We start from the raw sequence: 22,252 nt of genomic DNA on the forward strand, positions 1-22,252 counted from the left end.
ACTGACACACTCTCCCCTTCCCTTCTCCGGAAAAAACATGTCACTTCCCACCACCTTCTTTTTTTTTACCCTACTACTCCCATTCAGTGGTGCCGGGAGGCTTGGCGGTGAGATCATACATAACCCGGCCGACAAACTCGAGCTTCTGTACCTCGTTGAAGATTTCCTCTAGCACCGCCAGCGGCATGAAGGCCGTGCCCGGAGTGGCGGGGATACCCGTCATGAAGTCGTTCGTCAGAAATGTGCGCACCACCACGCTGTAGCCTCCGGCCTTGTCGAAGCCGATGGGAATGAGGATGATGGGCACCTGACTCAGCGAGCGCACGAGTTGGTGCTTCATGAGAATGCTGTTCACCTTGTCATCGGCAACGCGAAGTTTCTCGAGCACGTCGGTCGTCAGATACGTCGGCGTGACGGTGCTCGGCGACTCAGACTGAGGAGGACCGAACATGAAAACCACGCGGTTGACAGCGTGCGCCGTCTTGGGAATCTCCTTTGCCAGCTGAATCAGCGTGGCCCACTGCTCGGCCGTCGGAAACGTCTGCATGGAGAGGGCGGCGGCGTAGGCGTAGGTGCGCCCGTCACCCTGCACCCCAACGGTGCGCACCGGCAGGATGCAGGCGGACAGTGTGGCTTTCTGTGCGAGGGCGGCGACCTCGGCGGAGGATGCGTCGGCCCCCATGCACACACGCTTCACGGTGGTTTGCGTGTCCTCAAAGTTGCCGTCGCGAAACGGGGTGCCGTCGGTGCACAGAGTGCGGATGGCGAGTCCAGGCCCCGGGAAGGGCTGACGCTCTAAGAGGCGGCATGGAATGCCTAGGCGTGCCCCAAGCTCGCGTACCTCATCCTTGTGATAGTCACAGAGAGGCTCGATGATGCGGCCAGCATCGCGCAGCAGCCGCACGACCGCGGTGTCGTTGTGGTGCGTCTTTATGGCAGCTGCGTTGACACTGGCGTACTTGGAACCAGACTCGATGAGATCTGGGCGAAGGGTGCCCTGTGCGAGCAGCAGGTTTTCCACGTCCAGCTGTAGCTCCTTGATGACTCGGTCGCACACGGTCATGAACGTGTTACCAATGATGTTGCGCTTCTCCTCCGGGTCTGTGACTTCACGTAACTTGTTGGTTGTGTACGCCGCGCGACTCCCCTTCGCCGTCATCTCCGTCGAGGCCTGTGCAAAGTCTTCCTGCGCCTTGACGAGATGCACGCGCACCCCCGCAGCATTCAGCGCCTCCACCGCTTGCACGCTCTCGTTCAGCCGCATGAAGCCGTGGTCGATGTGGATGCACACAACCCGCTCAGGGCCCAGGGCCTTTAGGAGTAGCACGGCGCAGACAGTGCTGTCGACACCGCCAGAGGCCAGGCAGAGCACCTTCTGGCCACCGCTGGTGCGCTCGCGAATAAGCCGCAGCGCCACCGCCTCTCGGTCCTCCATTGTAAAGGAGAAGTTGCACCTGCACAGCTGCAGGAAGTTCTTGAAGATCGTCTTGCCCGACACCGTGAGCTCCACCTCGGGATGGAACTGAACGCCAAACAGCGGCCGGGACCGGTGCTGAACGGCGGAGATGATGCCAGCGGAGCTGCGTGCAATCACCTTTAGCTCGGAACCAACAGCTGTGATGGAGTCGCCGTGAGTGAGAAGCACCGCCTCGGTCGACTCCAGCCCGGCAAAGATTGGCGACGACGTGTCCACCTGAATGTTGTCCTGACCGTCCTCGCGCACCTTGCCGCGACAAACCTCGCCGCCATACAACTCCGTCAGCATCTGCATACCGTAGCAGATGCCGAGCACCGGCTTGCCCATGGAAAAGATCGCCCGGTCATATGCCAGCGACGTGGCGTCGTTCACAGAACTAGGGCCACCGCTAATGATGATGCCCTTCAGGTTAGCATCGTTACGCAGCTTCTCAGCTGGGGTATTGAGAGACAAGATGCTCGTCTCTACATGGAGCTCACGCACCTTGCGGTCAATGACCTTGCCGTACTGTGAGCCCGCATCGAGAATGGCGACGTACTCGCCCTGTGGAGCGCCTTCATGAGACATTTGTTTTTTACTGTTAATGCTGTAACGTGTACACGTTTTCTCTGCTGTATGCGCGGGCGTGCGCGACGCGATGGCGCGTGTGCTCAGGCACAGGCGAAGTTCCTACAGTTTGCTTAGAGGTGTGGCAGGTGATGATATGTCAGCTTGTGCACGCATACCATCGGAGCTGTGTGTGTGCCGGACGCCCATGAACGAGGGAGGAGAGGGGAAGTACCAACAAAAAGAGAAGAGATGCGCTCGAGCGGACGCATCAGGGTTGGCAAAGGCCGGGTTGTCGAGGTGACAGCGTGCGCACGCGCGTTATTCGCGCCCTGATCTTCAGCGCTGCCAACTGCTCGCAAACAAAGCGGGTGAGGCTGTGCGGGGGGGGGGTATGGGGCACTCCACTTCACCGACTTCTGCATGAGGGCAAGGCGCTGTAGAGAACCACGCGCGTCATGGGAAGAGCATTTTCTTGTCATTTAGCTTGCCGTCAGCAGCACAAGCTACTCCATGTGTGTCGAGCCTATGGACGCCATTCATGATATGCAGTTGCAGCGGTGGGCTGCTTCGTCTGTTGTGGAAGGGGACGGCGAACACTACAGCCGCCCATATCCATCACCAGCGCCGCCGAAAAAAAAAGGTCGATCTCTCCGCGCTTCACGTCATTCCTGCCGCACAAGCACGCGCAGAAAGACGCCGTCGAACTCCATTCCTTCCATGTTCGCCGCTGCCGCTAACGCGTCGCCTTTCTCTTCAAAGGAGACGTCTGCGGTGGCGGGGCCGCTGCCGCCAGCCCCATCCTCGTCAACCGCGGTGAAAGCAGTGACTTCGCCAAAGCAAGCGCACAACCGCAGCAGTTTTTCTGCGCTGTACGTGGCAGGTAGACTGCGAATACGAATGGATGTTACCATAGAGACGGGAATGCTGAAAACCCCACTGAAAATTCACTCAATGCCTGAGGCCGAAACGCGGAGAAAGTGTGGGGGTTGGGGGACAGTACGGTGTGAGGAAGACACAGGGAGCGTCGCACCGGTGCTGCCTTTGTCTATCAGCCACTCGAAATCGCATGAGTTCATCGAGGAGCAAAGAGAAAAAGATCGGTGGTCAGAGCAGAGGTGAGGCTGCCACAGAGCAGGAGAGACTTTGCGGCACGTCGAAGGGAAAATAATGGAGACGCGAGACCCGCTGTTCTTTCGTGAAGTGCCGGCGAGTGCGCTGTTGACGGCGAGAGGTCCCTCGGAAGCCCTCCTCATCCGACATGATCGTCGGCTGTCCTGTAAAGGCACATCCCCCTCACCTCGACCGGGGCGATGGTGATGGGGCGCTCGAGGAAGGAGAGAGAGAGAGACAGAGAGACACGCTTGTTCTCTTTTTTTTTGACTTTGTTGCGGAACGTCTGTAGGATAAGGGGAAACAACAAAAAAAGAGCATCTAAGAAAGTAGCAACTACCGCGACGGGCACTGGCGTAGTCAACGCCGCTACGGAGCGACGTGTTGCGTGTGTATCCAACAAAAGGGGAGGGGTCGGTGGAGGAGGAAGCCAGCGTGACGGCACAGCCAAAGTCACAGCTGGTCTACGCGGAAAGAAAAGGGGGACGGGGAGTGTACGACAGAGACGAGCACAGAAAAAAAAAGCGACAAAGGGATACGAAATCTGTGTGAATCTATGTCGAGGAAAAGACAGTGGTGTCCGCGAGAGATATGTAAGGGGGGGGAGAGGGGCGGGGCGGAGAGGTGGTACACCTTGAGGCCTCATCCAGGAACGAAGGCTGACGACAACAAGAAGCAGCACGAGTGAGGCAGGGATGAGGCACATGAACGGCAGCCAGCGATCAAGAGAGGAGGACGGAATGAAGAGGGCCATGTGCTTTGTGTTTGCTCGACTCAGGCAGAGACGATGGCGCGCAGCTCAGCGAGTGCCTTCAAGTTGTCTTGAATATGAATGTTGTTGGCCTCGTGCAGCAGATCTGCCCAGGCGTCCTTTCCCTCCTCTGCGGCTGCTACCTCATCTAGGATGTGCTTGCGCGCGTTTGACTTCTCGTTCCACTCTTTCATTGCCTGCTCAAGTGCCCACGACTTGGCCTCCGCTTCGATGGCGGCCAACGTTTCTGAGATACGGCTCTTGAGCTGCAGAACTTTGTCCTCGTGAGCCGCCTGATCTTGCGGAATGGCCGCCTCGTACTTCTTGACGGCGGCCAGCAGTCGCTCACGGGCCTCGTCACGAGAGCGCTGAAACGTGGTCAGGCGCTCCCGAGCTGCGGCGTCCTTTTCTTCAGCCTCCTTTACACGAGCATCCACTATGTGTTTGCGTTTGCTCAACACGAGCTGATGTTCCTCGTTGCGCCGGCGGCGCTCCTCGACTTTACGGTGCAACTCCTGGGTCTCTTGCTTGATGCGCTGCAGCTCATCCTTTTTGCTAGCCACCTGCGCTTCGATGGCACTGCTCGTGTTTCGGATAGTTTCCTTCTCGAGGTCCCACTGCTGCATCATCTTGGCGTGCTCGCCTTCGAGCTCCTGTAGGGACTTCCGTACGGTCTCTAGCTCGCTTGCCTTCTCCGTTAAGTTACCCTTCAGCACGCGCCAGCGCTGAATGAGCTCCGTCACGTGCGACTTGTCCATCTTCTGCAAGTCACTTTTTTTTTCAAAGCCAAAGGTGAAGATGACGCTGATGAGGTTCTCCGTGCGCGCTTCTATGTGTGGATGTGCAATCCACGTTGGATATGGTGCGTGAGTAGCACGTTGCTATATCTGTGAGGAAGGAGGAGAAATGAGGCGCCACACAGGACGAGAGTGAAGCAGGGGTGAGAATGGAGGGACGTCGCGCTTTGCGGCACGCTGTAAAAGAGAGCACGAGCACGCGCACGAGTGTTACGGCGGTGTGTCCGTAGAACTCGCTCATTCGCGTGCTTCGATGGGAGCGTCTCGGAAGACATCCACACAAAACTTCAGGAGTGAGAACCGCTCGTATTGTCCGCTCATAGTCGACAAAGTTCGTGTACGCATACATGCGCCACCCCTTTGTATCCTGCGTTCCAGTCATGCAGAAGAAGACAAGCCTACCAGCGCGTCCATGCCATGAATTCGGACCGAGGGACTCTTAAACATTTTTATTTTCTGAATCTTTGTTCTCACCCGCCTTGACGTCCCTCGATACAGCGCTTCTCCTTAACAAGCGTGCCAGAACTTTGCTTCTCTTCGTCTTTGCACGTGTGACGCCAAGGCAGGCACACACACACACACACACACACACACACACACACACACACACGCAGACACACACACACGCAGACACGCATGCTGCAATGGTGGGAGAGCAAGTCGTAAGGGGGAGAGGGAGGGCGTTGTGGGAGGGAGCCGGAAAAGCACAAGTGGGCGAGACCAGCGAAAGCAAAGGAAAAGACGGAGGACGAGATAACCGAACACGTGCGTTGCTTAAGTTTCCAAAATGAAGAGAACGCAAGCACTAAATAGGCACACAAGTCGGAAGAGGAAAAGAGAGGGGTGCGATTGTGCCGAAAGAGGGGGGGGGAAGGAGAGGAGAGGGGAGGAATGCATTCAAACTGGAGAAAGAAACACAGCCGCTCTCAGATGCCACTGCGGAAGATTATCTTACGCGCAGGTTGATACACACACGCATGCACACACACACACACGCAGAAAAAAAAAACAAAAGACGGGAAGGCGGAGGAGATGGGAGAGGCCAACGCCAAAAACGAAAAGAGAAGCCGAATAGTTTGAGGAAAACAAACAAAGGTGGAGCCTGCCGGCAATCGGGGGAGAGGGGGGGGGAGGGCGGCAAAGCGAAACCGAAAACGATACATAAAGCGATTGTCGTTTATCTGGTTCACTTTATAGACGTGCGCTCGTTGAGTTGGGCGGTGTTGTGCAGGGACAGCGTAACGGCGGCACAGATACGGAGAGAGAGAGAGAGAGTGAGAGTGAGAGTGAGAAGCAAAGCAGGAAACATACTGCTGTTTTCCATCAAGACACACAGAGATGAACACGCAGGCACAACAAGCCCACAAACGACAACAGAGTAAAAAAAAAAAAACGGGAAGGCACACGTTTCGGAACTGTACAAAGCGCAGCGAACACTCGAGGTCGAGAGAACGAGCCAGCAACACCTCCTCTTCTCCTTCCACGAAAAAAAAATCAAAGGACACACCAGCGCCAGCGCCATACACAACAGCAGACAACGCAGGAGATCCTACTTGCACATCATCCGCGCTACTTTTTTCATTCACGCGTCACAGCGCTCCTCTTTAGTTCCCTCCACTGCGGAGCGACAGACAACCTGAAACCTCATAGATGATCACTTAGGAGGGGCACAGCGGCAAACTCTGCGACGACTGTTGCTGCACGGCTTACAAGCATTCGTGCCGATTAGAATTAAGGCGGTGGCATTCTCGTCGTGTGCACGTAGTGCTTCTTTACTTGAGGCTTGTCGAGTCCGCTAAGTGCAGCTTTTTTCCAGTCTGGGTCTCACCGCAGCTTCTGCCACCCAGCGCCTCCCACTCCCCAACACACACCTAAGCTCGCAATCATGTTGCAGTTTCGATTTATTGAAAGAGGAGTTTCACGAAAGAGAGAGAGAGAGAGATGATGGAGCGGGAGGGTCGAGAAAGAAAGAAAAAACGAAATCGACCACGAGAAAGTGGCGTGGGAGAGGAGCTCAGCAGGACATGCGTGTCTGCCTCTCGCTTTCTCTCGCTCATAGGCTCACGTTCCTCGGCCTTTCGCACTCCTTGCTGTTGGTGAGCCACGTGCAGGGGCGGAAGCAGCGCTTGACATTAGGCGGCGCCACCGAAAAACGTGGCCAAACGAACGAGCAACACCTATATATTTGGAGCGGCGCGAAGCCACACACTTTCCGTGCCGTGGTGATCAGAAGGCAGCAGTAAGGCGACCGCCGATCGACTCCAGGGACGTGGGTTGCCCACCCGGCCAGCTGTGTACGGTGAAAAGTGCTCGTAAGCGCTAGTCCGCGCTCTCGCAGAAAGACAAGGCTATCTGGAGCACCAACTTCAATCGCGAAACTCACTATCAACCTTTGGTACAATCCAGTGTCCACAATACGGCACACACACGTGACGGTGTGTGTTCCTGTGTCTACAGATGTGCGAGAGCGGAGCGGAAAACACAATGACAGAGGGAAAGCCGGAAAGGAGGTGGGGAGATCCTCATCACGACGGAAACCGACCGCAGGCGTAGACAATCATGAATGGTAAGCACAAAGCGAGAAGCATGAAGACAATGCTACAGGGGAACACCCACAGATCCACGTCTTACTGAAAGCCGCAAGCGGTGCTTGTGCACACGCACAGGTAAACACTCCACCGACTGTGCGCATGGGAGGAGCGGTCGGGTGTGAGAGAGAAAATAGCTAACGCCAGCACCATGAAATAGACGACAATGAGAAACAAAGAGAGAGAGAGAAGGGGAAACCATAGGGAGACAGAAAAAAACGAATACACGTGAGCGTGCGCGCTGGCACGCACACGCACACACACAGGGAGAAGGAGATGGAGCGAAGGAAGAAAACCAATTGAAACAGAACAAGAGAGCCGAGCATAAAATGAGGGGAAACAAAAAACCGCAGTGTCACCCACGCAGAGACGCCAAAAGAGGGGGAGGAAGGGGGGGGAGTAGGTGGGTTGGACCGTTTTCCTTTTTTGGGGGTGCCTTGTTGCTGTCGAAGCACAAGGGCGTAGAACTTACAGGTATGCACACGTTCGTTTCCCACCTCGCGCGTCTCTAAACGAACACATATAGTGGCGTGTTGCTTTCGAAGTGGTAGCTCGAGTCCCACTCGCTCGTGATAGATTTAGTAGCACGACACGACGTGGTTTTTCAACCTTCCAAACGAAATAGCATTAAACACAGAGCCAAAACACCACCACGCACTGCGGCGTTTTGGCTTTCTCTCGTCACACAATGAGCAAAACTTTGTCTTGTTCATTGTGTGCAACCCCTCTCTCACCCGTCGCGTTCCCACCGTCTCTTGGGTGTCTCACAACAACAACAACTGCAAATGCCATGAACGCCCAAATCCGAGCGCTCCGCAGGCCACACACCCATCAGCGCACCTTTTGTTTGTTTTTTTGTTTGTTTCTGCGCACATGGGGATATCTCCAAGCAATCAAACACAAACAGAAACACACACGGCGTGAGGGGGAGGAAGGCGTGAGGGTGGGGGGAGAGGATGGGGTAGTGTGCACAACAAGAACAGGAAAACGGCGTTACAAAAAAGATGCGGAACTGCGGGGCAGCAGAAAAGAGGGACGACAACACAGCACATTCAAAACCCCTAAACAACATCAAGAGAGCAATCTAGCTAGATATGGGGAGAGAGCGAGGGAACGGCAATGACGGAGGGGTCGCCGAGGAAAGCGAAATGAGAACAAAAGGCCGCGCGAGGTGATGAGGCAGGGCGGAGGTTCGGAAACGGAAGGGAGGGAGGAAGAGATCACGCGACCCCCCTCCCCCCTTCCCCTCTCCTCTGCCCCCGAAACAAAAGAAGACACACGCCGGCGCGCACGGCTATAGAGGGCGAGCGCACACCGCAACGAGAGAGAAAATAAAGTGTTGGAGCTATGAAAGGAAAGAGGATGAGGATAGCAGAGCGCAACGAGAAAAACAAAACACTCTATTGAGAAACAAGAGAAAACAAGACGAAACAGGCGCTGAATCACCAAGGCGGAAGAGGAGAGCGCATGGAGAGGGGAGCGTTCAAAGTCGTCTAGCTAGAGAAAGTGCGAAAAACAAAAAGATGGAGAGAGAGAGAGAGTAGAGGAAGGAGAAGAAAGGCGAAAGAAACGGGTACAACTCACAGACAAGCACATCCAATAGGGCAGAGCAACGGGAGCAAAAAAAAAACAAACAAACAGAAAAAGAAGCGCCCGCACACGCACGCACTCACAGAAAGAGGGGGGGGGGTAGTGGTTGGGGACATGAGATGGCGTACAAGAGAAAATGCACAGAGGGGATACGTTTTCATCGGAGAAAGAGCGAGAGAGTCTTGCAAGTACAGAAGATAATACACAAACAAAGGTAGAACGACAGAGGATGGGGCAGAGGGGGACGCCTTCGCACACTCGCCAACCCACACGCTCCACACGCGCGCGGCAAAGCAGTGGCCAAGGTAAAACCAGACAGGTGGGGACACACACACACACACAGATAGAAAAGCACCGTTGCACCACCTCTTTCTGTCACCGGAAGGAGTTGAATGGGGGCTAAAAACAGCAACAACAGCAGGAGAAACGGTGAGACAGATACGCAGAATGGGTACAACGCAGAGAGCGAATTTTTCGCACTCGCGCCCCTCGCACGCTACTCGCCGTACGCCGTGTGTCGCTTCCTTGTCTCTCTCTCTCTCGTTCCTTTGCTCTTGTTTGGTTGTGTTCTTTTGGCGCGCCTAGTGGAAAGGCATCAGCATCACGTACACGGGCTGATTCAGTGCGGGCTGTCCCGCTTGCGGCAGCGAATGGGGCGGCTGCGGTACCATGTAGCACTGGCCGTTGAGGCCTTGCATCACCATGTATGATTGGCTCATTAGTGGCGAAGCTTGTAGCTGTATTGTCGGAATCATGATCTGGTCCTGCGTGAAGTGCTGTGGCAGCGGCAGAGGCGGCGGCCGCGACGCTGCGGTGCTGCTCGGCTGCACACCCATCGTCTGCCAGGCGTTGGTAGACGGCACAAAAACTTGGTTTCTGGGGGTGCTAAGGGCGCTGTTGCTCTGCGCCTGTATTGCCTTCTGGTGAGGAGTGTATGTGTCGCGGTTGGAACTAGGGGAACGCGAAGAGAGCAACGACTCGAACTTCTTGCCAGGGGCGTTGGTCTCAAGAGGAGTCTGACGAGTAGATGCGCTGACGTGGCGCACGCTACGACGCCGGCCGGACTCGCTGTTTGTGACGGAGCTACCCATGGGCCCCGCATCCAGATCGGAGATAGAGTTCTCGGCGCGGTCGCGGGGCTTGTAGTGCACAACGTGCACAAACTGACAGTCCTCGCCGAAGCAGCAGATGCCGTTCTTCGAGTAATGTGCGCAGTGCTGCATCTTCACGGTGGGCTGCTCGTTGCGCATGCACAGGATGAAGTACTCCTATGCCCCGCGCGTCACGAACAACGCGCTGCTATTGTAGGTGTCGGCAGGGTTCGGCGTGTTCGGCAGCGCTAACTTGAACTCGATACCAGCGGGGAAAGTGGGATACGTACTGACGGAGGTCCACCGCGTGTGCAGGGAGTGGCGGAGAATCAGTCTGTCGGGCATGTGAATGCACGCGGCCGCGTCCGCGGCACCGCTGCCGTTGCCGAGGATGGAGTCAAGAGGGTTGCAGTTCCCCCCCCCCACAGTGCGAAAGACCGAAACGGTGGTGCTAGTCGCAACGGGCTCGTTGAGCCTCTTTGCGATAATGTCCTCAGACGGCGCCAGAGTGACGATATTGGGTGCACCCGTGGCGTTACTCGACACGTGGTGCCGGAGCGTGTCCTGAGCGTCCTCGACGTTGAGGGCGCAGTGCACCTCGCGCACAGAGAGCCGTTGATGCACGTCTTCGTCTTGCTGCACAGAGAACAGATGAAGAGTTTGCTATGGCTTTTGTTAGGGCCGAATTGATTGTAGTCGTACAGGTAGTCGAGAGAGCCGCGAGTGATTCTCACCTGGTTCGAGGCCACAGTGAAGAGGTGGTTCATGTCACGGCACAGGAAGCGAACACAGAAGCCGCTCGGTAGCGGCGTGCTTTGGATCGCACTCTCGGTCATGGCTTCCAGATCGTCGATGGAGGGGATCTGGACCGTGCCCCACTTCTTGCAGCAGACTTTCTTGGGTCGCGAGTTGGGAGGGGAGTGGGCAGACATGATGATGCAGGAAGGGACGGGGGCCGGCTGTAGCAGCCCACTATGACGCGGGAAAAACACAAATCGAACACGCAGAAAGCAACAAACACGTAAAGAATAATGCAACACAGTCCAACCCGGCCGTGCAAACTGCAAAACGCACTAAAACGGCGGCGGGGGGGAACGTGGATGGCGGAGTGGAAGGAGAGTTAGGGGTGGGGAGAGGGAGGGGCACCGCTTAAACGAAGAAACTCGATGACAAGGATCTCACTTCCGGTGCCCGTGACGTCAAATCGAACAAATACGCCCGGGCCAAAACAAAACAAGAAAAGAAGAATCTCGAGCGAGCGGGTGCACGACCGGCAACTGCTGCGTGACTGTGCGAGAGTGCTCCGATCTGCTTTTCTTTCGAGTTTGACGCTCTGCGTTGTGAATTCTTCGTTTTCGCGTCCGCTTTCGTGTCCGATTTCGCAAAATCTAATCGTCGACGATCACGCACAAGAAAACAAGAATGGGGAAAGAAAAACGAATACGAAAGAAAGGAAGAAGAGGCACGTCCAGATGGGCAGAAGACAGCGCACTAGATAAAAAAAAAATGAAGACTGGATAAGAAGAGACGCAACACCCAAAGCGTGACGACGCCCTGGAAACTGGTCTGATTGTGCAAGCGGAGAGGGGGTGGGGGTGGGTGCTGAAAGAATGAGCGCAAGAGCGCCGTACCCACTGAAAATGGCGCAAGAGTCCGGTTCGAGGAATCGACGAAAAAATAAAAATATCACACACATACACACACACAGAGCGAGAGAGAAAGAAACAAGGGAATGCCGATAGGCCGGACGAGAGAGAGAGAGAGAGCGATAGACACACACACATACACATAGAAGAATAGAAAGACGGGTGGGGGTGGGGAACAAAACCACTGCGTCGAAGACGTGATGGAGCGCACGTTGGGAGAGAAAGTGATTGGGTCAAGTGGGTGGGAGGGAGGAAGGGGGGAAGGCGTCCACGCAGACTGACAGGTGGAACACGGAGAAAACAACACCTCTGAGAAGCAGCAGCACGATGGCGGTGAAAAGCACACGCGCACACACGCACAACGTAGGAAGCACAAACGGATCGATGATGGCGGTGAGGGAGTCCTGGTCAGCGGCAGGAAATAAATGCGCGCGGACACGCTGATAGAAGTGTGATGTAGGCGCTCGCTAGCTCCGAAAACAACAGCGCAGAAAGAGCGAAGAGCACTCCCACAAGAGTGAGAAATTGCTACGATACGCAAACGTGAGCTCGAGAAATGGAGGGGAGAGTGTACCCGTGCTGCGCGCAACAACTGCAAAAAGGCAGGGCGACGGCGTCGACGGTGATATTGATCGAGAAATAGAGTCGTCTAGATTCGAAAAGGAAAACAAGAAAGGCCAGAAGAAAAGACTGGAGAGGGAGAGTCACGGGGAGAGGAGAAAGGCTTATGTGGAGTGCTTGAGAGAGAGAGAGAGACAACGGTGAGGAGGCGTGTGTGTGTGTGTGGGGGGGGGCACCATATCGACGCGCCCGTGAGATGAGTCGGTGCCCGCGACGCGAAAAAAAAACGAGGGCAAAAACAAAAAATGGTACAAAGTGCTGGAGGGAAAAGAGGGTGAGAGTCAGGAAGAAAATGATGGTGCAGATATAGCCAGCCCCGGCACTCCCATCTCCCCTAGCATGGCACGTTACGAAAGGAGAACGAGCGAGTGATGCATGGCATAGAACCGATGGGGAGGTGTCGAAACGTGGGGAGGAGGGGGAGGGCGACCGCCTTGCGCGTTCACTGTGTTTTCGTCTTGACATTTTTCGCGCTCTCCTCTCAAAAGGCGTGCCAGCAGATTTTCCTTTTTGTTGTTGAAAACCCCTTACCGCGGGGTAAAGATGTGCTCATCTCGGCGTGTGCATCCCTGTCGCACACACCTGACGTGAGTGCACCGCTTCACACTCCTATGGATGCGTCACTGTCTGCTCATTTCACTTTTTTTTCTTTGTGTTGTGTTTGTTCGCGCATTTCACATTTGTGCCGTGTCAGTGCCGAGCCGCCACCACATGGATCAACGGGCGTACAAGGAGTACGGAATACCAGAGTAACAAGGTGAAGGGAGAAACGGAGCCAACAACGCAGGGCAAGAAGAGGCTGTCGAGAATCTCCGGGGGTGGTGGTGGTGGTGGGTGGGTGGGTGGGTAGAGATGGAGTACATTAATGACATCACAGGACAAAATTCCGCCTACACTCCTTCTCCTTACATTCTCCAAAACAACAAAAAAAGAAGCGGCTCCTTCCCTAACCGAGAGGCACGCATCCCTTTCCCCTCTTGCGCTTCGCTCGCGGAGGTCAGTTGCCCACCCGCATGTCAGCAAACGGAGCGAGAAAGTCGCGGCCTCATGAAGAGCGCAAGCAAGGCGAAAAGGGAGGAAAGAGTTCGCAGTGCGGGTGGGGTGGCGAAGGGAGAAGAGAGATCCAGGGAGGAAGCGTGAATACGTAATTGGCAACGAGGATGACGAGCAGAGTCATTGCCACCCACGACCGCACAAAGGCACTGCCAGAACAGAGATGGGGTATCCCATATCAAGACTCTTTTACATCTACGCCCAATGCGTCCTGCAGTGACGTAATGTGCTTCACCGCGTCTTTGCGTCGCTGCCGCCACTCCCCCTCCAGAGATTGCAGCCCGTCCGTGCGGAACAGGATACGCATCAGCTCCTCGTAATAACCCTTCCGCTGCAGATCCGTGAGGGGCGACTCCATGGCTCGCTCAATCACGGCGATGTCCTCCTCAATCTCCAGCAACGCGATCTTTTCGGCATTGTTGTACTCCCCTTCCGCGATGAAGACGCGAGCGTCGCTGCGAATACCGTGGTCAAACAGCTTCGCCTGCGGCGACGCCATCAGCACTTTGCCGCGGTGGACTACCTGCGCATCCGGTTTCAGCCCGGGAACCGCGGCGGCCGCCGCCAGGATTAGATCCGACACGGAGGAATCACCGTTCACATTCACCGGCACCACCTGATTGAGAGAAGGGATGTGGCACTCCACCGTCAGCTGCACTCGCCGGCGCTGGTTGTCGTCCTCATTGCCACCTTCACCGCTGGGCACCGCGGCCGCCACACTCGGTTCCTCACTGCGCGGGGAAGGCGGGAGGTCGGTCGCCTGCGATGGTGCGGCGCTGGAGGGAGCCGCGGTCGCGTTTTGTGACCCCTGTGGCCAGGGAGAGTTGCGCTGGCCAGTGCCTGGCAGTGCACGGCCGCTCCCCAGTGCGAGCGAAGCACCGTTGTTCGCTGCAGAAAGCGGCGGCGGAGGCGCCGGCGGGGATGGGGCGGGAACGGAGCTCGCGGTATCCGAGGCGCCATCCCCTTTCATGAGCCTGCTTTGTGACCCGGTCGACTCGGTGCTTATGGAGCGGAGCTGGCGCGCCGAGTTCTTGGGCCGATGCTTGAGTCCTGTGGTGTTGCGCTTCGCTTTCGCGGTCTCCGGCGGCGCTTCTGCCGGGCTCATCTTGCGCGCCGCAGCACTCGAGTACGTCGGCATCGTCTCAGCAGGCTTGTTTTTGAGAACGGCGTCCGCGCTCGTGCTGACGGTTGGGGATAGGTGAGCAGTCGGGCGTGAGAACTCGGGGGTAGGCTCCTGCTGTGGCTGGTGCGGTGGCACGTGTGCGACCGCGGGCTGTCGCGGGGGTAGTGACTGGCGCTGCGAGTGTATGTCAGCGGGGGTGGCGATCATGAGTGAGCCGAAGGGGTAATCACACACGTAGGAGTTGTCGTCGGCGACGAGCCCGTTGTACAGGAGACGCGTGTTAGGGTCATAGCCGTACTCTTCGATAAGAAACGAGCGCAGCTCCCCCACAAGGCAGGTGACAGGGAGAGCCAGGTCAATGGTCTCGCCCCGAGTAGATCGAATCTGAGCTTTGGTTTGCTCTGGCTGATACCCGTAGTATGTCATGGTGCTATGCTGGGAAGAGACAGAGGCCGGCCGGCGGCGGCGGGAGAGGGGCAAAACGACGTGCACACGGACACCGAGCTTCCGCACATAACAAACCAGGAGGCTGAAAACGAAGGATGAGCAAGAGACGCGAACAAACCAATGATGCGAAAAAAAAATAGCGACCACCACACCGGTGACACTTACGAAACGGACGAGCGAGCGTTCGCTGGCAGCGTGCGAAGGGGATAACAGCAAGAGACGGAGGGCGACACACAAGGACGTGCTCACGCGCAATAATAACATAAAAAACGAAGAGACGACACAATGACTTGCCCGCCAAGACGACGAGAGGAGCAAGTGCTTGTGTGCGCCACGGCTGTATATTGAGCACAGCCCAGACCCCGGCGATACAGTCAATGACGCGAAGCGGCCAGCCGCACTGATGCAGCGCTCGGGCTCCGCTTATATTTCTTGTCGGGGTTGCCTCTTCCTTGCCGATACTTCCTCCTCTACTTCGTACGTGGGGAAGGATTGGGGCAGGGAGGGGGGGGTACGAAGCGGAGAAGGCGAGCGAGGCTATTTTTTTTTGTGTGTGTGTGCGTGAGGATAATGAAGGCACGCTGGGTGGTCACCACAGAAGAAATAACGAGCAATGAAGGTGCGAGTTCGTGCGTGCGTGCGTTGCGTTTTGTGTGTGTGTGTATGTGTGTTTACTAGTTGTTATTGGGTAAGACACTGCTGTGCTCGCAGTTCAAGCATCGTGAACGCACAGGGGGAAGGGGAAGAGCGAAAAGCAAAGGTGAGTAGTTTGGTGGCTGCCGCGTTGAGAGAGGGAGGGGGGTGGGGAGAGGCGTGAAGGCGTACCGCCATCTACGAACGAAAGCGGCGAGCAGCGGATGTTGTTCTCCGTCCGTCACACGCTCCCACGCGTCACTATCCGCAGCAGTGGGGAGCAGGGCGGGAGTAGGCTGAATCCATTTGCTGAGCACGCGTCCCAACAATGCCCCTGTGGAGTGTAGAGGTACCGGAATTTGTGCGAACAGAGAAGGACACGCGAGGTAAACAGAGATGGGCCGGCATTCGGATTGACCCGCGCGGCAAAACGCGTGCGAACGAGCAGCCGCGCTTCCACCACTGCGACTTCACGCGAGCGGGGCGTACTGCACTGGCTTCCCTGGTATCCGGTACTCTCGTGTGTGGCGCAGAATGACGTGCTCGAAGCTCTGATCGGGTGGAACCAGTGTACCAAGGTACACTTTCAGCTCGATCTGGTCCCACAACTGCGGGCGCAGCTCGAAGAGTGCGCGGAGGCGCGCGGCAAAGTCGATGCTGAGGGATTCTTTCGGTACCCACCATACCGTATCCTGCATGCTGCCGCCAAAGCCACCGCTACGCGACTCCACCACCACGTAGCCACGCAGCTTCTCCATGAGAGTCTTCTGCACCCCTGCCGCGCCGCGGTGCGGGATTCCAGCCACACCGAAGAGGGACGACGGAATCGCATCCATCCACGCCTTTGCAAACGTCTCCAGGGGCAACCCACAAGCGACCTCGCCGGTGCCGAGGGTTCGGTGGACAACGCCCTGGTGCGCATCAAACACACCACCGGCGAGACCCACCAGTACTCGCGGCAGGTTTAGCAGCGCCGGCATCCCCACCAGCACCACGGAGTCATTGTCCTTCGTCGCCTCACCTGCGCCTCGCGGCGCGCCGTACACGGCCTCCAGTGAACGCAGTACGACGTCCGGGTAGACGGATGGGCAGAGATGTTCCCGCGCGGCAGCCCAGGAGGCATTGCATGGCTCTGCGGTGTCGAGAAACGTCAGAACCGCCGCTAAGGACTCATGCGCGAGGGAGGGGTGGAGAAGGCGAACGAGGCCACGGTGCACGACCGCGCCGATGCTCTGCAACAGATCGGCGAGCTCGGCAGGACTGCTGCGGAACATGCGAGCGAGTTGAGCAAAAGTGTACCCGCGCCCTGATGGACCGGCAGCCCCACTGCCACCGCTGCCCCCGTCGGTGCCCTCGAGTTCCTCGATGGTCAAGTACGACTCACCCAGCACAGCCGACACGTTGTCCTGCGGATGCGCGGCATGACTGTCAAACATGCGGCTCAGGGAGGAGACGACAACATTATTTGTGTACTGGCGGACTCTGGATGCGGGCAGAGGAGTAGCCGTGGCTGTGGCTGTTCCCTCAGTGTTGCACACATCACTGCCTCTGTCTCGAGACTCACAGACGGCAGACCTGCCGGCGCGGTTGAGCCGTCGCGTTGCCAGCAGCATCGTGTTCGAGTACTCGACGCGGCGGACGGAGCGGGTCGACCGTGCGTCGTGCAGACAAAGCTGCCCGTCACCCTTCATGACGAACACGACTGCGACATCATCACTACGTATTGTCGCTGAGGGGGGCGACGAGGCACGCGCCCGCTTGCTTCTGGTCGCACCTTTGCCAGCAGAGGGGCTCGGGTACACCTGCTCCTTCAGCTGCTGCACGCATGCGTCATCGACGGAGACGAGTCGGTACTCGTGCCGGCACGCGAAGTCGGAGCGGACAAATATGTGATCCATACACGCGCTACGAGTACGATTGGCGGTGATGGCAACGGCGGAAGCTTCAGAAGACAGACAGGGCAAAATTGTGAGCCGAACGTACACCGTTTTTCTTTCTCTATGAGGATACTGTTCTTTCCATATGTAGGGCGTCTCGATGAATAACTGTGTGAACCTCCGTCACGAACGCGGCGCGCCTAGATGGAGGAGAGGGCGATAAACCACTAACTGATATGTCTGCCCGCCCTTTGTATGCCTTTACACCCTCGCGCTATCGGTGTCGGTACACCGCTGTCCTCGTGAGCGGGTAGTGGTAAGAGGCGCCAGGGACGAGAAACAGCGAAGGGCGCACCCGCAAATAGGAACAAAAGATGTGCCGGGGCAGCCGGGAGGAGGGGAGGCGGAGTGCGCAGAGAGACTCCGCAGCACATCACCAATACAACAACTGTCGAACCAAAAGAAAACACACACAGAAGAGGAGGACAGAGATTCGAAAGAAAAAATTAGTGAGTGGCGCGCATTGAGAGAGAGAGAGAGAGCTCAATGCAGATGAGGGTTAGGTGGAGTTGTTGCTCGGTCGAGCGGCTGTGGTGACGTGTGTGTGTGTGGCCTTTCCCCGCGAGCACGCGCGATCCTTTTAGACAGACGAAAGGCCCTGTGTTAGCCACTGCAGACTCGAGTTGCAAGTGAGAGAGAGTGAGAGGTTGACACGAATGCCACCGTGGCCACTACACCACGGCATTCCATTCGCATATCCTCTGTCTCTGCACGAGGAGGGGGGGGGGGGAGGCACCTTACGCACGTCAGCACGCGCACCTCGCTGTCAGCAGGTCCGTTGAATACGTTCTCTTTGAGAGTTTGGCGCATTAGTGTCGCACACAATGAAGAGAGATGCAGTTCCTTTTCAAGTGACCATTCTGCCATAGTGTATGAGGGATACGCTCCATTTTACCCCGGCCTGCCTCAGTCCACCTGAGGGCGGAAGCGGCGGAGCCTGCATCATGCGGGTTGCAGCGGGTGGTCCAGGTGCATGCCGGATGTACGTAAGGAGGAAATCGGGCAGCCTCAAGTCAGCACCCTCTCGGAAACCCTGCACCTTGCCCGTAGGTCGTGCGTCATCCTCAGTCGCATCAAGCGGGGCCGCATTCCATCGTATGCTCGGGCGACTGGTCACATTCGGGTCTGGAGGACCCTCCCCCTCCTTTTCTCTCCGATGATGCAACGTGGGGGTTCTCTCGTCGTGCTTCTGGCATCTGTGCGGCACCGGCCCACCCGGTCAACGGTCCGAGATGCTGCACATTTCACGCACGTGCACTTTGGGGTTGATTGACATGAATCGTATCTCACTTGCTTTACGGAACACTCTTGATCTTCAGGCCTTTCCATACTTTGCGTGTGTTTAATACATCATGCCAGCTGTGCATGGCAGCGCGCGTGCAGTGTTCGCACTTTCGGAGATTTGGTCCTGTCCCAGGATGACGTTGTTGCCTGGGAGAGGTGGTGGTGATGGCTCGCTGTCGCCATCTTCTGTTTCCGTCAATACCACCGTGACTCTGACGCAGCAGGGGGCACTCCCCCCAAAAAAAAACGCACGCCCTACCTAGAAGCAGGTGTGTCAAGCCGAAGGGGCCCATGAACAGACATGTGCCTGCGCACAAAGAACTCACAGCTTGTCCTCTGAAGAGACACAGAGAGGGTGTGCCATGGGCATCCGGCGAGAGCAGCCCACGCAGCGCGAGCGACGTTTGCGTCGTCGGGCTGTTGCGTGCAACATCACAGCGTGAAGCGAGGTGTGCTTTCAGCCTCGAGCGACCCGCGAGTCTGGCGTCGCATACCGGGCATAACGCCAGGTCGGCCGCCCTCACAGCAAACACAGGCGGGGGCGCAGGCTCTGGCGAAGGTGTGGGAACCCCGAGGTGAGGGCAGATGATTATGCAGAGCGGGGGGCGAGCGTGTTCTCCCGTCGCCTCGTGAGAACAGCATCCCTGTTCTTTCGTGTCGAACAGTCGCCGCCAACTACCTCTTGCCGTCGCGCGTCGCATCGCGTACCGTGGTTTCGGGAGATGTCGGTTTGGCCTCTGAAACCGGTGGCCAGGTCAGTAAACCGGGCAATGGACTTTGGCTCCCCTGAAGCTGCTGGTTGTGCTCGCATGCCTACCTTGTCGTCATGCTCCAGCTCCCAATGGCCACAACCGTCAAGTTCAATGAGAGGCGCAGGCGACGGGCCAGCAGCTCCCACATGGACGCCTGAATACATGAGGACCACAACAGAGCAAAACACGAAAAAAAAACGAAACGAGAAGAAAAAAGAGGAGGACGAACAACAGCGAGAGAAAGACGAGGGGAAGGACAGCAAGTGAAGAGAAAGTAGTCGAAGACGCACGTGCAAGTACGCGGGGGCGGGCCGGCGGAGCGGATGGACGGACGGGTGGGAGGTAGAACCGCAGAGAACTGAAGAGAAAACGAACAAACACATGCACACATACATACACATACGCATGCGCATTTAATAAAGAAGAAACAAAAACAGCACATATGATAGATGCAACAACAACATGTAGGGATGCTCTAGAGACCCATGATGAGACGCGGCTGCTGGGGAGGTCGGCGGTGGCGAAAGGTGGCTTGGGCAGACATTATGATCCGTGAAAAGTCTGCTTGCTTACGTTCTCTTCCCATCGCCGCCGTGGATGGCGTCGGCTGTCTTCGCTCAGAAACAAAGAGAGAGAGAGAGAGAGACAACACCTAAAAACGAGGGGCGTGATGCAGAGGTTCTTCTGGAGTACTCGACGTTGATTCCGAGGCAACCCACCAAACTCTGTGCGTGTGTGCAGATGATCCCTTCACCACGGCATCTCGCCCTCTTCCACGCATCAGCTACAACAAGCACAGATATGTATATATATATACATATACATAAGAAACAAAGCGACAAGAGCAGCAGAAAAGGCCTGAAGCTACTTGGAGAAACAAACACTGAAGTACACACGAAGGTGCGAGCACATCTTACAGCATCATCGTGAGAGACCAAAACAAAGGAACACAGAAGAGAGAGAGAGAGAGAAGTGAGGGGAAGGAGGTGCAGGAACGTCACTCCCCTCCCGCCTATGATGGCAAAGGTGGCCAGCGAGTCGCCAGCAGTGACCCAGAGCGAGGGCGGGGACGGTGAAGAAGGACGTGCCGGTGACGAAGAAAAGCGAGAACCCAAAGGAAATCAGAAGAAGGTAACATAAAGGCACCCTGCACACCTTTTTCTGCTCTTCGTCGTCACCCCTTCAGCTCTGAAACGAGGATGCCTCGGCGTAGGGGTTGTGCGAGAAGGACCCACGGGCCGCTACGCTGCTGTGCGAATTCTGCACGCCACCGAGTGGCCGCAGCAGTGGCTGATGGCCACCATAGCTCTCCGAAGCCGTTGGAGCGCGCGAGAGATGCGGCCGAGAACCGGTTTGACTGTTGCCGAGAGAGCCGTCCATGTACGAGCCGTTTTGGGACATGACGGTGCTGCCCTGGAAGTGTTGTAGGTTAGCCTGTGAGTACGACTGAGAATGAGCGTGGTGGCACAGAGATCCGCTCGCGGTGGCAAACGACGGCGGGTGCGAGAAGTCCTGCATGCTGCCTTGCACCGTACTGTGGCGCAACGGCGTGCGGCTGTGGCTCAGAAGCTCCTCGTCGCCGCTGCCGATGGGCATCTGACGGCACACATGCAGGAAGCTGCACTCGTTGCCAAAGCGGCAGAGGCCCTTGCGATGTTCGCGGCAGACCTTCGACCTCGGCATGTGCAGCAGCATACCGCCATTCTCCTCGTAGCGCGACCAGAGGAAGCGGGTGGGGCAAACATTGTGGAGCGCAATCGGGACCTGCTCCCTGTTATTTATGCTGTGCCCGCTATAGGCATCGCCGCCGGTGTCAGCCGTGTTCGTCTCGCCGTTCGACAGAGATCCGGCGGCGCTCCCGTTGTCACGCGCGGCGTGGGCCTCTACCATAGCGCCCGATTCTTTCTCGCGTGGTGGATCGATGATGACGGCAAGGCCCAGAGGGAATCCCTCCATGTTGCACTTGGCGCCATGCGCAGGGCAGCAGGAGGGCGTGTTGAACGCCTCCTGCCGAAGCTGCTCCACCACGCTGGGGTTCGCATGCACCTGAAAGCAGCGGTCTCCTTGGCGGCAGCGTCCCTCCATAAATAGGCGGCAGAGTCCGGGGACGAGGCCGTCGTCCTCGAAGGCGAGCGTCGGCTCCACGGCAGTTATGGGGATGGAGAGCTTCGTGCTTGCCGTGTCAATAGCAGAGATCGAGCTCATTCCTGCGATGTACTTGCCGAGCCTCTGGCTGCAGATCAGCGGGGACCGCGATGCGCGGTCGCTCTGTCGCGGCCTCAAAAGAGTGCCCGATTCAAGGGAGCATGCCATGTTACGGCTGCCATATAACCCGGCAGGCATCGAGTTCGCCGCGGACCCCACGCGCACTGTGGGGAGTGACGAGTGGCTACCGAAATGCGACGTGTAGCTCATTTCTTTAGGAATCGAGTTGGAGACTGCAGCTGTCGCCGGCCTATTCGCTTCTAATTCAGCAGGTAGTGGGAGGAGGGTGGGGGACGTGAGAGCGGGCGTTTGCCAGCGCGAGTGCCTTTGTTTTTGTTTCTGCGAGCGCGCGCACACACACACGGTGTCTTGCTTCGCAGCGCTGGGGGAGGGCGGTTGATGCGGTGTGATAGGGCAGTGCAGCTGGCAGGTTTGGACCAAAATAGACAACAGACAACACACACTACAGAGTGAAAAGGTGAGGAGACAACTAAAATAAGTGGAAAGACAACGAGAAGCGAGCGCATCACTCAATACGCCTGCGATGTGGTGGCAGCTTTTTGTGTTGATGCGTGTTTCGTTACGGGCATGCCGGTGC

General features: G+C 56.9%; 5 protein-coding genes and 1 pseudogene across 5 annotated transcripts, besides 1 other annotated feature; all 6 read right to left on the reverse strand.

Annotated features, from left to right (window-relative positions):
• Positions 1-73: 73 nt before the first annotated feature.
• LMJF_22_0110 (putative GMP synthase) lies at positions 74-2,044 on the reverse strand (the record flags this gene model as incomplete). Its single annotated transcript, XM_001683113.1, has 1 exon — positions 74-2,044. The coding sequence occupies one exon, from the start codon at positions 2,042-2,044 to the stop codon at positions 74-76; it is 1,971 nt and encodes a 656-aa protein (XP_001683165.1).
• Positions 2,045-3,910: 1,866 nt separating this feature from the next.
• LMJF_22_0120 (conserved hypothetical protein) lies at positions 3,911-4,645 on the reverse strand (the record flags this gene model as incomplete). Its single annotated transcript, XM_001683114.1, has 1 exon — positions 3,911-4,645. One exon carries the CDS (start codon positions 4,643-4,645, stop codon positions 3,911-3,913), a length of 735 nt encoding a protein of 244 aa, XP_001683166.1.
• A 4,798-nt stretch (positions 4,646-9,443) lies between these two features.
• LMJF_22_0130 lies at positions 9,444-10,789 on the reverse strand (annotated as a pseudogene).
• Positions 9,444-10,789: a sequence feature.
• A 2,662-nt stretch (positions 10,790-13,451) lies between these two features.
• Positions 13,452-15,107, reverse strand: LMJF_22_0140 (conserved hypothetical protein; the record flags this gene model as incomplete). The annotated part of the gene is made up of 1 exon (XM_001683115.1): positions 13,452-15,107. One exon carries the CDS (start codon positions 15,105-15,107, stop codon positions 13,452-13,454), a length of 1,656 nt encoding a protein of 551 aa, XP_001683167.1.
• Positions 15,108-15,946: 839 nt separating this feature from the next.
• LMJF_22_0150 (conserved hypothetical protein) lies at positions 15,947-17,374 on the reverse strand (the record flags this gene model as incomplete). Its single annotated transcript, XM_001683116.1, has 1 exon — positions 15,947-17,374. One exon carries the CDS (start codon positions 17,372-17,374, stop codon positions 15,947-15,949), a length of 1,428 nt encoding a protein of 475 aa, XP_001683168.1.
• Positions 17,375-20,631: 3,257 nt separating this feature from the next.
• LMJF_22_0160 (conserved hypothetical protein) lies at positions 20,632-21,864 on the reverse strand (the record flags this gene model as incomplete). Its single annotated transcript, XM_001683117.1, has 1 exon — positions 20,632-21,864. One exon carries the CDS (start codon positions 21,862-21,864, stop codon positions 20,632-20,634), a length of 1,233 nt encoding a protein of 410 aa, XP_001683169.1.
• Between the last annotated feature and the right edge of the window lie 388 nt (positions 21,865-22,252).

Source organism: Leishmania major, chromosome 22 (assembly GCF_000002725.2).
Source record: "Leishmania major strain Friedlin complete genome, chromosome 22".
Taxonomy (NCBI): Eukaryota; Euglenozoa; class Kinetoplastea; order Trypanosomatida; family Trypanosomatidae; genus Leishmania; species Leishmania major.